Source organism: Colobus angolensis, unplaced genomic scaffold, assembly GCF_000951035.1.
Source record: "Colobus angolensis palliatus isolate OR3802 unplaced genomic scaffold, Cang.pa_1.0 Scaffold8, whole genome shotgun sequence".
NCBI classification, from domain to species: domain Eukaryota; kingdom Metazoa; phylum Chordata; class Mammalia; order Primates; family Cercopithecidae; genus Colobus; species Colobus angolensis.
This window is the reverse complement of record NW_012121820.1, coordinates 17,743,557-17,758,477: the sequence shown is the minus strand read 5'-3', so window position 1 is coordinate 17,758,477 and position 14,921 is coordinate 17,743,557. Positions and strand designations below refer to the sequence as shown.

The following is a 14,921-nucleotide window of genomic DNA, read 5'->3' as shown; positions in this document are numbered from 1 at the left end:
GTATCATGCTTTTATACTCAAATCTTTTCCATGATTTTTTACATTTTTTTCTTTAACTCTCTAGAGTGAATGAGCCATCATTTCTCTCAGTAGCCCCTGGCCATGGAATGCAGAGGTGGCTCCTGCCACATCCTTGGTGTTCAGCCTGAGCCTGAGTGCTTTCTCCTTTGTGGGGTTCTGTTGGGGTTTGCTTGAGGCAGCCAAGTACAGTGGAGAGAAGGCAGACCTAGAGTTAGGATCTGGGGAGTCTGGAGGCTGGGGAGGGAGGAGAGTGGGTGGAGGAACCAGGGAAATCTGGTTTCTGAGGAAATGACTGTCAGTCGTCCTTTTTGCTCACGGTGTCTCACCTGTAAAGGAAGAGGAGTAGATTGAATTATCTCAAAAATTATCTCAAAAGGCATCCAGCTCCTCTCCTCTGTGGTTCTGGGAGCGCCGGGCATTTGCTGCCAGCGGGCTCTGCTGGAGACCCAGCCAGAGGAAGACTGGGATATTTATTTAAGGTTGCTTTCCTGGCTATTTCAAGAAACCTCAGACCCAGGAAAAGTTCCGGGAGTATGAACTGAAATCAGATTGAGGCCATTGGAAAGGGAGGAGTGGAAGTGTCTCTTCCACTGCCCGGGCCCACAAGGGGTCATGTGGATTCTGCATCTCACAGCAGAAAACACACAGATGAGTCTGTGGTTCCTTTTTTTTTTCTTTTTAAGCAAAATTAAGCAGGCAGTTATTTTAAGAGTTCTTGCCTATAGGCCTTATCTGGCATTATGACCAGTATCCTTAAGTGCAGGCTCAGAAAAGATCCTGAGCCTGTCACACAGGTATCATGTGGACCCTTCCAAGGCTGTGGGCTCCCCCCTAGAGCAGCTCTCATTGCTTTGTATCCTGGCCTGGAGTCAGCACTCATTGTCCTTTAAGTGACAGAGAGCCTTTATTTAACTGTGGCTTTAAGTTATACCCATAAAGCACAGAGTAGTGGCTTGAGTGAAAAGCATTTCTGTGTGGGGAGGAGGTGATGGGGACCCAGGCCTTCCCTTCCTCCTCATCTTCCTTCTTAATAGTAGCATCAGTAACAACAAACCCTCTCATTTGTACTACGCGCCTCCACATACAAAGCCTTTCCCCCGTTATCCACTCTGTGGGGGACTGAGGATGTTCAGGGTCCCAGAGCTCTCCTGTGCCTGAGTGGGGTGCTCAGGGTCCCTGGCTTTCTGTCCAGTGCTCTTGGCTTTGGGCTAGGCTGATGCTCACTGAGATGCCGGGAGAAAAACTGAAAAATGAAAAGGAAGTGTGGGGCAGGGGACCTGGAGCACATGGCTAGCCCAGGGTGGATGCTGTGTCTGTCTTTCTGTCTGTCTATCAGAGGTCTCCCACGATGGATGGTGCAGCAGAGAGGGCCTGCCAGGTCTAGCTTGAATCTCTCTCATGCAATATGATAGATTTAGAGGAAGGGCCTGGACTCAGGGGTGAGGGTTCCTGCTCATTTCTCTATTTCCCTGATTTTAGCTTCAAAGCTTTTTTTTGAGGATCTGTTGATTGGGGGCAGGAATGGTTGCATCTGATGCCCCTCCCCTCCCCTACATTTTAAAAAAGCCAACTCGTACGTTTAAAAAAGTACATCCGTATATTTTATTTATTTATTTATTTGTTTGTTTGTTTGTTTATTATTTTTGAGACGGAGTCTTGCTCTATCACCCAGGCTGGAGTGCAGTGGCTCACTGAAACCTCTGCCTCCTGGGTTCAAGCGATTCTCCTGCTTCAGCCTCCTGAGTAGCTGGGATTACAGGCATGTGCCACCACACCCAGCTAATTTTTGTATTTTTAGTAGGGATGAGGTTTCACCATGTTGGCCAGGCTGATCTCGAACTCCTGACCTCAGGTGATTCACCTGCCTTGGCCTCCCAAAGTTCTGGGATTACAGGCATGAGCCACTGCTCCCAGCCTACATATGTATATTTTAAAAGATAAAAGTAGTTCCAAAGCATATAAAGTGAAAAATGAAGTTTTCTCTCTTATGTCACCCTGTTCCCAGGGATCTCTTTCATTTTCCTCTACCCACTTCTGCCTTACCAACCTCTCTTAACAATTTGGTGAGTATCCTTTCAGACCTTTTACTAAATGCGTGCAAACACAAACATACGTTGTTGAGGTTACTGTTTTGTTTTTCTTTTTCTTTTTTTTTTTGTTGGAGAAGGAGTCTCGCTCTGTTGCCCAGGCTGGAGTGCAGTGGTGCAATCTCAGCTCACTGCAACCTCTGCCTCCCAGGTTCAAGTGATTCTCCTGCTTCAGCCTCCTGAGTAGCTGGGATTATAGATGTGCGCCACCACACCAGGCTACCTTTTGTATTTTTACTAGAGATGAGGTTTCACCATGTTGGCCAGGTTATCTCGAACTGCCGACCTCAGGTGATCCAGCCTCCCAAAGTGCTGAGATTACAGACATGAGCCACTGCACCTGGCCTGTTTTGTTTTTCAAATATAAAAATGAGACCATGCCATTCTCTCTCTTTCTCTCTTTCTCTCTCTATAACTTGCTTATCCCAGCAGAATAGCTGGGCAATGGGTCCTTGACTCTCTGAAATCTCCTCATTTACTGCTGAAAGGGGAAAATGACAAGAATCGTTTATCCCAGAGAGCATTTCTCTACGTTGCTCATGTTTTGGATGAGTCCCAGAGAGGTGAAGTGACTGCCACATTTATGGCCGACTTGGGGACTGAGCCTATTCTTTTGACTTTTACATCGTCAAGGCTGCACTTTTTTTTTTTTCCCCTAAGTTTCTTCCTGTCATTCTCTTTTTGGATCTATTCTGTGAAGTTAGCAGGGCAGGAATTATTGAAGCTTGGGGCATGAAGAGGTGTGTCCAGCTTCAGCACTGGAAGTGTCTGGAACCCAGGGCTCTTTTGGTTAAATTCTGTGAATCCAGCTTTGCTGAGGAGCTACCAAGCGCCAGGTGAGATGGCTGGAGAGACAGCCCGGTTTGGGCCCTGCCTAGAGGCGGTCACTGGCGGCCTCATGTGCTCCTGGCAGAGCGGGGCTCCCCGGAAGGACTCATCATCCCTACGAAAGGCCCAGAGATTAGTGTCCCTGAAGAGCTGCAGACAGAGGGTGGGAGGGGTGCCTGTGACCTCAGCCACTAACCCCTCACCTCCCATGACCCTCCCTCCTCCCCACTTCCTCTGTCTCTCCCTCCCTCCTCCCTTTGCCCTGTGACTCTTTGTCCGTTTGCCTCCATCTGTCTCTCTCTGCGTGTGGTTCCTGCCCCTCTCGCTGTTACACCATTGCTGTCCCTCCCTGTCACATGATCTCCTTCATGCCAATGCAGGCGTGCTGGTCACCATGACAACAGAGACAGGCCCCGACTCTGAGGTGAAGAAAGCTCAGGAGGAGGCCCCACAGCAGCCCGAGGCCGCCGCCGCTGTGACCACTCCTGTGACCCCTGCAGGCCACGGCCACCCAGAGGCCAACTCCAATGAGAAGCATCCACCCCAGCAGGACACGCGGCCTGCTGAACAGGTGTGTGCATGAGAGCATGGGCGTCCCTTTCCTGCCCAGACCATCCTCCAGGTCCAGTTCTTAGGGCCCCAGTATTTTTTCAGGAGGGAGGAAAGAAGGAAACTAAGATTTATTAGTGACCCGTTACATGCCAAGCACTGTGCTGGGAGCATTGTAGTTATTTTCTTTTCTTTTTGAGGCAGGTCTCGTTCTGTTGCCCAGGCTGGAGTGCAGCCTCAATCTTCCAGGCTCAAGCAGTCCTCCCGCCTCAGCCTCCTGAGTAGCAGGGACAACAGGTGTGCATTACCACACCTGGCTAATTGTTTTTACTTTCTCTTTTTTTTTTGATTTGGAGTCCCGCCCTGTCACCCAGGCTGGAATGCAGTGGTGCCACTGCACTCTTGGTTCACTGCAACCTCTGCTGCCCAGGTTCAAGCAATTCTCCTGCCTCAGCCTCCTTAGTAACTGGGATTACAGACATGCACCACCACGCCTGGCTAATTTTTGTATTTTTAGTAGAGACAGGGTCTCACCATATTGGCCAGGCTGGTCTCAAACTCCTGAGCTCAGGTGATCCACCAGCCTTGGCCTACCAAAGTGCTGGGATTACAGGTGTGATCCACTGTGCCTGGCCATAATTTTTTTTTTTTTTTTTTAACTTTCAGTAGAGATGAGGTCTTGCTATGCTGCCTAGGCTGGTGTCGAACTCCTGGGCTCAAGTGATCCTCCCACCTTGGCCTCCCAAAGTGCTGGGATTACAGGTGTGAGCCACCACGCTTGGCCCATTGTGATCATTTTTAAATTTTATTCTCTCAAACTAAAGAGGGTAGCTACTAACTCCCCCATTTTACACTTGGGGAAACTGAGCACCAGCAAGATAAAGTGAGTTATCCAAAGTCACATTGCCATAAAGTAACAGAGGTGAAGTCAAATCTAGATCTGATTTTGAAGCCTGAGTTCTTTCCATTTATTTTCCTACCCCTGAACCTGTCTGTTCTAGCTTGGCTAGCCCCATGTTCTAGCTTGGCCAGCCCCTAAAGCTACAACAGATTCACCTCATCATCTAATTAACACCTTCCTTAATTCACAACAGGCCTGGAGGGGGCAGGGACTTGGCCAAGATCACTGAGGGCATCAGCAGTGGAGTTAGGGCCCGGGGCAGGGGGCGGGGCGGGGCGGGTCTCTGGCCTTTCTCCTCTCCTTTAACTCAGTCCACAGCTCCCAGACTCCTGCTAGATCCAGTGACAGACAAAAAGAAGGAGACCAGATGGATGCTATGCTGAGTCACGCGCTGCTCTAGGGAGACAGGGCAGCTCTGGCCACTGGCTTTGGTTTCATGGGATGCTCCTGCCTCAGAGGATGCCTATGGCAGCAGTAGCCTGCCGGGAAGATGGGGACCCCTCACACAAGGCCACCCATTGTGCATGGAAGCCCTGGCTCTCCTTCTGCACACACCAGCCATGACCCTAGTTGCCCTGTGGGTCTCAGACGGCAGCGACTCTCATTCTGGGGTTTGTCTTGGCCCCAGATGCCTCCATATTGCTTCTTCCTTATATGAAAGGCCATGGCTTAAAACTCACTGAGCAAACTGTTACCTTGCTTGGTCTTGCAGAGCCTAGACATGGAGGAGAAGGACTACAGTGAGGCCGATGGCCTGTCGGAGAGGACCACGCCCAGCAAGGCCCAGAAATCACCCCAGAAGATTGCCAAGAAATACAAGAGTGCCATCTGCCGGGTCACTCTGCTTGATGCCTCGGAGTATGAGTGTGAGGTGGAGGTAGGGGAGCACTGAGTGCCATATGTCCTGTCCCCGGCTGTCCAGCCTCAGGTCCAGGGCAGGCTCCTGTGTGTACCCAGCCTGGGCCAAACCAGAGGAGTCCTGGACCGGCCACAGCGTCCAGAGAGATGACCTGGCTCAGAGCTCCTTTGTACAGATGGTGGCACCAAAGCCTGGAGAGAGTGGTTATGGTTGCAAATAGAATTAGACGAGGTACAGGGCTGGCACCACGGGAAGATTTTACAGGGTGACTATACCTTGGCAAGGATGCCACCACGTAAGGGCTGATCTACAAATAGTAGACCTGGGAACTGGGCTCCCCTATTCACCCAGGAGAGACTGACATTTAAATTAAATCATTTTTATATACTGGGTGGAGAGGGGGCTCCTCCTTTCCTAGTGAATATCCCTGTCCAGGGTACCATCTCAAGTCTCCAGGATAAACTAGTCACCTGAGGGTTCTGTAGCAAGCCCATCACCCCATCACAGGGAGCCAGCTCACTGGGAGGATGTCACCCAGGCCGTGTAGAAACCCTGCCCCATGGTGGTGACACAGCAGATGCCTCCTTCTGGGGTTGGCCCTCCTGGCCTCACATTTAGGTCTCCTTTTCCTGTATAGGTTCTGACTCCTGCCCTAATTCTGAGCTCTCACTGGCCCCCTCTGTGAGCCCTTAGAGGTTCTACCCCTGCCTAAGCAGCATTACTGGCCCTTCTCCGCATGTGTCAAAGAGCTCAGAGGGTGTCCTTGCTACTAAGATTTATAGGAGCTGCCCCCTTTTCTCCCCCATGCCCTGGTTTTAGGGATGTGACTTACTCCTGAGTCCTGGGAGGCTGAGTCCCTCTACTCTACAGGGTTTTGTTTTGTTTTTATGTGTATGTATTTTTTCTTTTTTCTTTTTTTGTTGAGACAGAGTCTTGCTCTGTTGCCCAGGCTGGAGTGCAGTGATGCAATCTCGGCTCACTGCGACCTCCACCTCCCAGATTCAAGCAGTTCTCTTGCTTCAGCCTCCTGAATAGCTGGGATTGCAGGTGCCCACCACCACACCCAGCTAATTTTTGTATTTTTAATAGAGACAGGGTTTCACCATGTTGCCCAGGCTGGTCTCAAACTCCTGGCCTCAAGTGGTCTGCCTGCCTTGGCCTCCCAAAGTGCTGGGATTACAGGCATGAGCCACTGCACCTGACTGTGTATGTATTTTGCCTATAGAAAGATTTCACCTTCCCTGTTCCTGGGACAAAGGAAAGGGCTATCTTCTATGTCCTCTCTCCTACCGTGATGGGCCCCAAGATGCCATTTCTGCCTGTCCTAGAAGTGCTTAAAGCGTTTGACTGAGGCCAGGTCCTCTCTCTGTGATGATCTCCAGGTTCAGGAATTCCTTCTCAGGCTTGGTCCTGAGGGCCCAGCCAGACCTTACAGGGGCCTCACTCCCTCTCTAGAGTCCCTGCTTCTTTGGGTGGTGACTGCCTCCTGTTCCCCTGCCCTGTGATCCCCTTATTGGTGCTCATCTTTACCCCTGTGGGTTTGGAGTGCACCCAGTCAGGTTCTTGGCTTCGTCATTTTGAATGGTGTTTCAGAGAGGCCCAAGCCTAGCTCTACAGGAGTGGGAGGAACCTATCTGGCCCTAGCAATGGTTCTTCCAGCAGAAGCTGATGGAGGCCCCATGAGCCTCTGTGAAACCTCACTGGCTGTGGGGAAGGGAGTGGTGGGCTAGCCTGGGCTGCCCTGGATTTCACTCAGGGAAGGGAGGGTCACACTGTGACCCTGAGTCCCAAGCCCTCCCCTTCTCCCCCTGCCCGCTTCTGTCATATTCCAGGGGCTTCTTCTCTTCCTCTCACACCTAAAGCTTAGGACTTGGTTTTCTGCTCCTTCAGTCTAAGTTAGCCTCCTTCTCTTAATCACTAAAAAGGAAGGAGAAAGCCGTCACTTCCTATGCCTTCCACTTCAGCTTCTCCCCAAGCAAGCTCAAGGTCCAGAAACCCCCACCAGAACTTGGAAGAAGGCCATCAAGGAGCTGGCCATTGTTGTCACCCCCTTAGGACTCAGAGGGCAGAGCCAGGTGGGTGGCAGGAGTGCTGCATTCCTGTCCACATGCCAAAAGGCCCTTGGGGTTTTTGAGTTGTCCTGGTGGAGCCTAGGGTATCTCCCAGCCTCGCCCCGGGGTATACTTCAGCCTCACAGCTGTTCTGCTTCCCTCCTCAGAAACATGGCCGGGGTCAGGTGCTGTTTGACCTGGTCTGTGAACACCTCAACCTCCTAGAGAAGGACTACTTCGGCCTGACCTTCTGTGATGCCGACAGTCAGAAGGTACCTGGACTAGGGAGCAGGGTGGGACCTGCACTTCCGTTAGGCCCCTGTAATCCTGGCCACCCCGCATGGCTTCCATTAGTGCTCAGATCACTAAGCATCTTCTGTTTGCATGTCCCCAAGGTTCAACCAGCCCTATCTACCCGCAGTTCCCTGTCTCAGCCATTTCTTGGTGACATACAGGTCACCCCCAGGTGGGAATTTGAAGAGCCCTGGTCTGGCTGGGGGAGACCAGAGAATAGAGTTGCTGGGGGAGCTTAGGAGCTCCCTGCCAGAGCCTCTCCCCCATCCTTGGGAGACTCTGAATTTCCTCCTTCCTGCCAGTCCCATTGCAGCTGTATCACCTGCTCACTGGAACTGCCTCAGGGCAGTGGCAGCTCCGGGACACTGGGTCCAAGCCTGGTAGTGAATCCTGGTCCCATTCCCCTCACCCCTTAGGCCCAAGAAAAAGGGACCAGGAGGCTTAGCCAAGGAAGGGCGTTGCCCACAAGGGGCTGCTGACCGGCCATTTCAAGATATTTCTCCCAGCCAAGTCAGGTTCTTTCCTGCATATTCCCTCTGAAGATCTCTGTCTTTTCTTTCAGAACTGGCTGGACCCCTCCAAGGAGATCAAGAAGCAGATCCGGAGTGAGTGGCTTGCTGTGGTTGGGGAGGTGAATGGGTGAGGGGATTCCAGGCCATGAGAACCTCCCTTGTACTGCTCTCTCCTCCTTTAGAAAGTGCATTCAGGCTGGGCGCCGTGGTTCACGCCTGTAATCCCAGCGCTTTGGGAGGCTGAGGCGGGCAGATCACTTGAGGTGAGGAGTTTGAGACCATCCTAGCCAACATGGGAAAAGCATGTCTCTACTAAAAAAAATACAAACATTAGCTGGGCTTGGTGGCGAGTGCTTGTAATCCCAGCTACTTGGGAGGCTAAGGCACTGGGACTGCCTCAAGCGATTCTCTTGAACCCAGGAGGCAGAGGTTGCAGTGAGCTGAGATCACACCACTGCACTCCAGCCTGGGCAACAGAGCAAAACTTCATCTCAAAAAAAGAAAACAAAAAAAAAAGAAAAGAAAGTGCATTCAGATCCATGAGTCCATGTACTCCACATGGCAGATCTTGGGAGAAGCCAGAGTGGGAAGGACAAGTCTAAGGCCCAGAGAAGAGAAACGACTGTGCAGAGTCACACAGCAAGTTAGCAGAGGAATCATAAATACATTCAGGATGTCAGCTCTAGAAGGGACCTGCAGAGCTGTCTAGGACAAAGGACAAGCAGATGGGCTGGAAACAGCCACCCTTCTGTCCGGGAATGGTGTAGATTTCAGTAAGCAACAACCCTTTTCTCAGAGGCCCAGAGAGAGGCAGTTATTACCTAAGGTCACAGAGCCAAATGTTGGCTGAGCCAGGTCTTGAGTCCTGGTCTTCCAACACCATCCTGCGCTATTTTCAAGGCCTGGGGTGAAGGCAGATGAGCAGGCCAACAACCTGTCCTTTCTGGCCTAGAGAAAGCATGTTGGGAGGGATGGGGCAGCTCCCAAATGGCAGAAGGGGGAAGTAGGGGGCCTCAGCAAGGCAGCCTGAGCAGTTGGAGACCTGGGGCCTCAAGGCGGAGATGCCTCCACCCAGGGCCCGTCCCCCTTGGCTGTGGTTGGTCTCTCCTGAACTTCCTGGTCCCCTGGCTGGAAAGCTGTAGCTGAGCCTGTTGCCATGACAGCGGGCAGCTGGGCCTTGGGATGCCAGCTGACTCTGCAGGAGGGGGCTCGAGGAATTCTTCCTGTAGGTTCTGTCAGTTGGAGACAAAGAGGCAGGCAAACAGACAGAGCGCACTCCTCGGGGGGCTGACAGATCCTCCGACTGGGCTTCAGGCTGTCCCCCAGGAGCCCCAGCCTGGCTGGGAGGCCTGTGTCTCATGACTAAAGAGATTGGAACAGATAGATACAGGCAGCCGAGCGTGTGGTGTTTGGTCAGGACCAGGAGCTTGGGAATGACAGGCGGCTGGACCAAATGGTCAGGTCTCAGCATCACTCTCAAAGGTGGCCTGTAGCCCCTGCCAGCACAGCCCAGGCCTGGTGGATGTCACTCCTTGTAGCCATCCCAAGTCATCGAGTAATAGTCTTGATCCCTAGCAAGCACCTTATCCGGGAGAGCCACAGTCTCTGCCTCTACCCCTGTAACTTCCAGCCATTCATCCTCATCCTACCTTCTGGTGCCCCGGTAGAGCAATGTTTTGCCCTCTGTGACAGCACCTCAGCCTTCTGAAGGTGGTGCCGTTGGTCCTTGTGGCCTGGGCTTCAGAGTTGGGTGTATCTCCTCCCAAACCTCAGTGCACCTGGGGCGAGGTAGGGCAAAGTAGGGCACCTGGGGCAAGCTCTCCACCTCTCTGGGTCCCTGCTTCTCCTTGGCCAGTGGATTAGTAGTTCCTGCCTCATGAAGTGGGGGCGACAGTTCAATGACATATGTATGGACAGCACCAAGCACATAGTAGGTGCTCAGTAGCTGTTTTCTTCTTGCTTCCCTGAGGCAATCTGGTGTGATGGTTAAGCAAACAGACGCTGAGGCCAGACTGCCTGGATTTGAATGTTAACTCCATCTGCTTCTGGTGTTGACTGTGCCTCGGTTTCCTTCTCTGTAAAGCAGGGTAATGCTAGTACTTATATTTACGTTGTGAGGATTAAATGAATATTACATGTAGAATGGTACCTGCACACAGTAGCACCCAGTATGCATTAGCTATTATTATTTATTATTATTATTGATTATTACCATTATTATTCCTGAGGTAGGAATTCCTGAGACTATTATTATTCCTTGAAGCTGCTTTTTCCAAGGAGTCGGTGTGGTCAGGTGCCTGGGCTCTGGGGCCAGATGGCCAGAGTTAGGATCTCCATTTTCTACCACTGACTAGCTGAGTGACCCTGAGAGAGTGACTTAACCTCTCAGAATTCATCTATAAAAAAGAAAGTCAACCTCAGGATGATTATGAAGATCGAACCCCATACATGTGCATAAAGTTCTTAGCAAGCGCAGTGACTGGCATCTAGTAAAAGTTTGAGATGTGACATCTGTATGGTGCAGATAGTGGTTACCGCAGAGATAAGGATGGTAGTGGTGATGTGACCTCCAGCGGTCCATGACCACAGCCCTGCCCTGGATGGGCCTCACTTTCTCATTTTGTCAGGGGCCGTTTTGAGCCTGAAACCTGAAATTCCCAGGAGTGGTCTGACCATTGTTGTGGATATGTAGACTTTCGCTAATTTTGTCCAGTACCTCACACCTACCTGCCTTCATCCCCTCTCAAGTGGCTACCCCTTCTCTGGGCTTGCAGAGCTTGCTTCCAGCTATAACCTCAGCCTTTATTCCCCTGTGTATCTTCTTAGATGTGTACCATTGGTTTTTCGCATCTAAGTGTGGAGGTTAGCATTTATCCCCCTAAAATATCCCTTTGTTACATTTAGCTCATTATATTTGCCTTTTGGGTCTTATTTATAATTCAACCCTGTCATCTGAGATGGAGTCAACATGATACAGGGCAGAGTTTTCCAACGTGTGTTCTGAGAAACATTAATCTTGCAGGATGCTCTGTAAAATATGGATACAACAGATCAAATCATTTTTGGAAATTCTTGAATGCATGTTCCCCTCAGAGAGCTGCAATGCACAGTAGCAGGGTGAGGGCTCTGACAAGTCCAAATTTAAGAAACCTGTTTAATGTGGTATTATTTAGACTTTTTTCTTATCATTGACATACGATGACCCAGACTAGGGTATAGACCAAGGAGCCAGATGGCCTGGGTTTGAACCTCAGCATTGCCGCTTCCAAGTGGGGTGACCTTGGGCTGACTGCTTTACTGCCTGGGCCTCAGTATCTTCATCTATAAAATGGAGCTAATCATAGGACTTACTTATGGGGTTGTGGTGAGGTTTCCTGAGGTAATGTTTGTAAAGTAATTAACAGTGTGTCTGGCATGCAGTGTCAGTTTTCTTTCTTTCTTTCTACCTTCCTTCCTACTGCTAGCTCACAAGTCTCTTAACCTGGGCCTCAGTTTGCTAATCTGTCAAATGGGAGTAATGTTCCAGCCTTCCTGATTGGATTGTCCTGAGATTACAGATAGGAGAAGACTTTGAAAAACTGCCCATAGGATGGTGCATCTGGACCACCCAATGGGGTGATAGGGCCTCGCTGATCTCTCTCCCATCTCCTCTCAGGTAGCCCCTGGAATTTTGCCTTCACAGTCAAGTTCTACCCACCTGATCCTGCCCAGCTGACAGAAGACATCACAAGGTGAGGGCTGTGGAGGGAGAGGCAGGTGTGCTGGCTGTGTGGGACTACGGATGAGGGCTCCTGGCCCTGGGGACACAGGCAGTATGTGATAGCAGCTGCAAATGCAGTCTCCTACCAAGGTCAGGCAGACAGCATCAACACAGGAAGCCGACTCATTGTAAGAAACACAGTGATGCAAGCACAGTGGTCAGTGGCAGCTGACCCTTGACGTCAGAGGAAGAGGTATCACAGGGAGCTGTGGGGCCCCTTGTAGAGAGGACAGAAGCCACCTAAAACAGTTGCTGTTCCCCTCCGGGCCATCACTGTCATGTAGGAATTGGGCCTGATTGTTGGAATGAACCTAGAGATTAAAGAATAAAAACCACAGTTTCTAAATGTTGGCAACAAATACAAACTTTAAAACAACATAGCATGGGCCATCTATGCATGGGACATACCAAACCCATGTGAAGGCTGCTGTGCTGGGTGAGCCACCAGTTTGCAGCATTGGAAATATGGAGGGAGTAGAATGGGATGCCTTTGAACGTGGGACTTTGGTCTGCATGCCACTCTGTGCACAGGTCAGGCACATGGAAGTCAAGTGGGGCTTGGGACTCCCCACAGTGAAATGAGTGCAAAGCATCCTTCGGAATGGGAGCTTCTGTGGGGTTACCCATTTCTGGAAACCAGAACAGGGGGAAACCCTTCTCTTAAGCCCTTTCCAAAGAGGTAGTCTTACTTCATGATATCCTGGGGCTGTGCCATCCAGGTGATGGGCCTTTTACTCCCAACAGAAGATATGGGCTTGGAGTTCCCCTATAGCAGGGGAGGAGCTCCTAAGCCGGCCCCTCTCTCCCATTGGGTCCCTCCTTCACTTTCATGTCGATTGCCTGTTTGCCAGGCCATTGACCAAGGTCAAGATGCTGACTCTGGCCTTGGGAGATAAGACAGATGTTCCTGGAACAGATCAGGCCTGGGCTTTGGCGTCATTAGTCCTAGTTCTGAGCCCTGAGGCCAGGTGCGGGCTAATGTGGCAGCCTCAGGATCTAAAACTCCATTCCCAAGTGGACTGTGTGGGTTAGGCCAGCATAGCTTCCATCCCCCTGGTCTTACCTACTGATACTTCTCCTATTTGTGCCAGACCCTGGACACTGTGCTTCCAGGGACACCAGGAAGGAAGTTAGGCCTGCCTAGCACAGATGGCCCTAGGAGATGGGTGCTATAGCAGCTGATTTCACCAAAAATAGTTAGGCCTGAAATAAACTGGTCAAAATGACAAATTGATTGAAATGAAAGATTGGTCAGAATATTTGGCAGTGATTTCTGAATTTTGAGACTTTTGAATAGAATGCCCATAAGCCTGTACTTGGTGCCAGTGATGTTTGAGCTGCTACTGATTCTGAGTCTATGCCTTGGCCCTGGGCGCACACTGAGGTTGCACATACTTTTTGCCAGGACTTCAGTTCTGACTGTGAAATAATGTCACAGAGTGGTAAGAATTATATTAAGTAAAAGGCACTTAAAAGAAAAAAGGCCAGATATGGTGGCTCACACCTATAATCCCAGCACTTTGGGAGACAATGGCAGGAAGATTGCTTGAGACCAGGGTTTGAGACCAGTCTGGGCAACATGGCGAAACCCTGTCTCCACCAAAAATACAAAAATTAGCTGGGCGTGGGGCACGTGGCTGTAGTCCCAGCTACTCAGGAGGCTGAGGCAGGAGAATTGCTTGAACCTGGGAGGCGGAAGTTGCAGTGAGCTGAGATCGCGCCACCGCACTCCAGCCTGGGTGACAGAGTGAGACTCCATCTCAAAAAAAGAAAAAGAAAAAAGAAATAGGCAATTGAAAAAAATGGTGAAACATAACAAAAATGGACAGGGAGGCATCATTGGCTAAAAATGAAACTTTTTTTTTAATACATAGTAACCAAAAAAGCAATAAAAATTGTTTTAAATGGTTCTAAAATTGTAAAATCGTCCAAGTGTGCATAAAAGTTATAAAAAATCATGGCCTGGTAGTTGGAAATGTTCCTTTAAACCAATTTGTTTTCAGACAATTTACTTAGAGCTGGAGGCAAAATAAGAAAGTTTTGGGAAAGCATGGGCAAGCAGGTTCATCCGGGCAATGGAATACAGTGTGGAAGTTAAAATGAATGGGGCAGAGTTACATGTGCTGACATGGGAGGGCTCTAAGGCCTGGGCATGAAAAAGTGAGCTGTTAGAATCAGAGGCAGCATTTGATACCATTTACAGGTAAGAAACACCCATAAATCAAAACCACATGCATTTCTGGTCATCAAGAGGAAATTTAGAGTCACCTCTAAAGTGTGCATTTTTTCCTCAATATGAATACAGTATATTACTTGTGTAATTAAAACTACATGACATTTTGTAATGGCCAAACCAGCAAAGTAGTCCTATTTAGCTTGAAATTGAGTTAGAAATTGAAAATGCTCTCATAATAGAAAACAAATCCCTCAAATTTAGAAATGCACAAAAATGCTTAAAGCCATGTGAAATGTTGCAAAACCATCTCACGAGACATACCCAGATTGTCAACATATGAAGCGCCAGTGTCTACAAACATCCTTTTCTGCTGAGCTGTGTTCTGTTTGGTTCTGATGGACAGCTGTGTTTGGGGGATCTAGGGAGGAGTAGGGCCCTGTGCCCATGCTGGCTCTCTCCTATCTCCAGATACTACCTGTGCCTGCAGCTGCGGGCAGACATCATCACGGGCCGGCTGCCCTGCTCCTTTGTCACGCATGCCCTACTGGGCTCCTACGCCGTGCAGGCCGAACTGGGCGACTATGATGCTGAGGAGCATGTGGGCAACTATGTCAGCGAGCTCCGCTTCGCCCCTAACCAGACCCGGGAGCTGGAGGAGAGGATCATGGAGCTGCATAAGACATATAGGTAAGAGGGTGCCAGCCAGGGCCTTCTGTGGCTCCTTGGCCAGTGGGAGCCTTCCTTGCAGGCCTGAGTGTCCTAGGCCGCTGCATACTGTGCTGTTTGTACCCCACCTGGCTCTGCCCCTAACTTGAGGTATACCTGAGAGCAAATCATCTCTGTAAATAGGAACGATAGTGACTGGCTGTATGGCCTTGATGAC

At 50.2% G+C, this 14,921-nt stretch overlaps 1 protein-coding gene across 4 annotated transcripts in view; it reads left to right on the top strand.

The window, feature by feature from the left end:
• EPB41L1 (erythrocyte membrane protein band 4.1-like 1) overlaps positions 1–14,921 on the top strand; it is a 138,909-nt gene that overhangs the window by 79,542 nt on the left and 44,446 nt on the right. For 2 of the 4 annotated variants that reach the window (XM_011929118.1, XM_011929121.1), the window contains exons 2-7: positions 3,317–3,507; positions 5,099–5,263; positions 7,464–7,568; positions 8,153–8,195; positions 11,758–11,833; positions 14,507–14,725. In XM_011929118.1, the coding sequence (XP_011784508.1) occupies positions 3,331–3,507; positions 5,099–5,263; positions 7,464–7,568; positions 8,153–8,195; positions 11,758–11,833; positions 14,507–14,725 (785 nt within the window). In that variant the 5' untranslated portion in view covers positions 3,317–3,330. The remainder of the gene's footprint in view (positions 1–3,316; positions 3,508–5,098; positions 5,264–7,463; positions 7,569–8,152; positions 8,196–11,757; positions 11,834–14,506; positions 14,726–14,921) is intronic. The other 2 variants (XM_011929119.1, XM_011929120.1) reach the window with 1 other exon arrangement.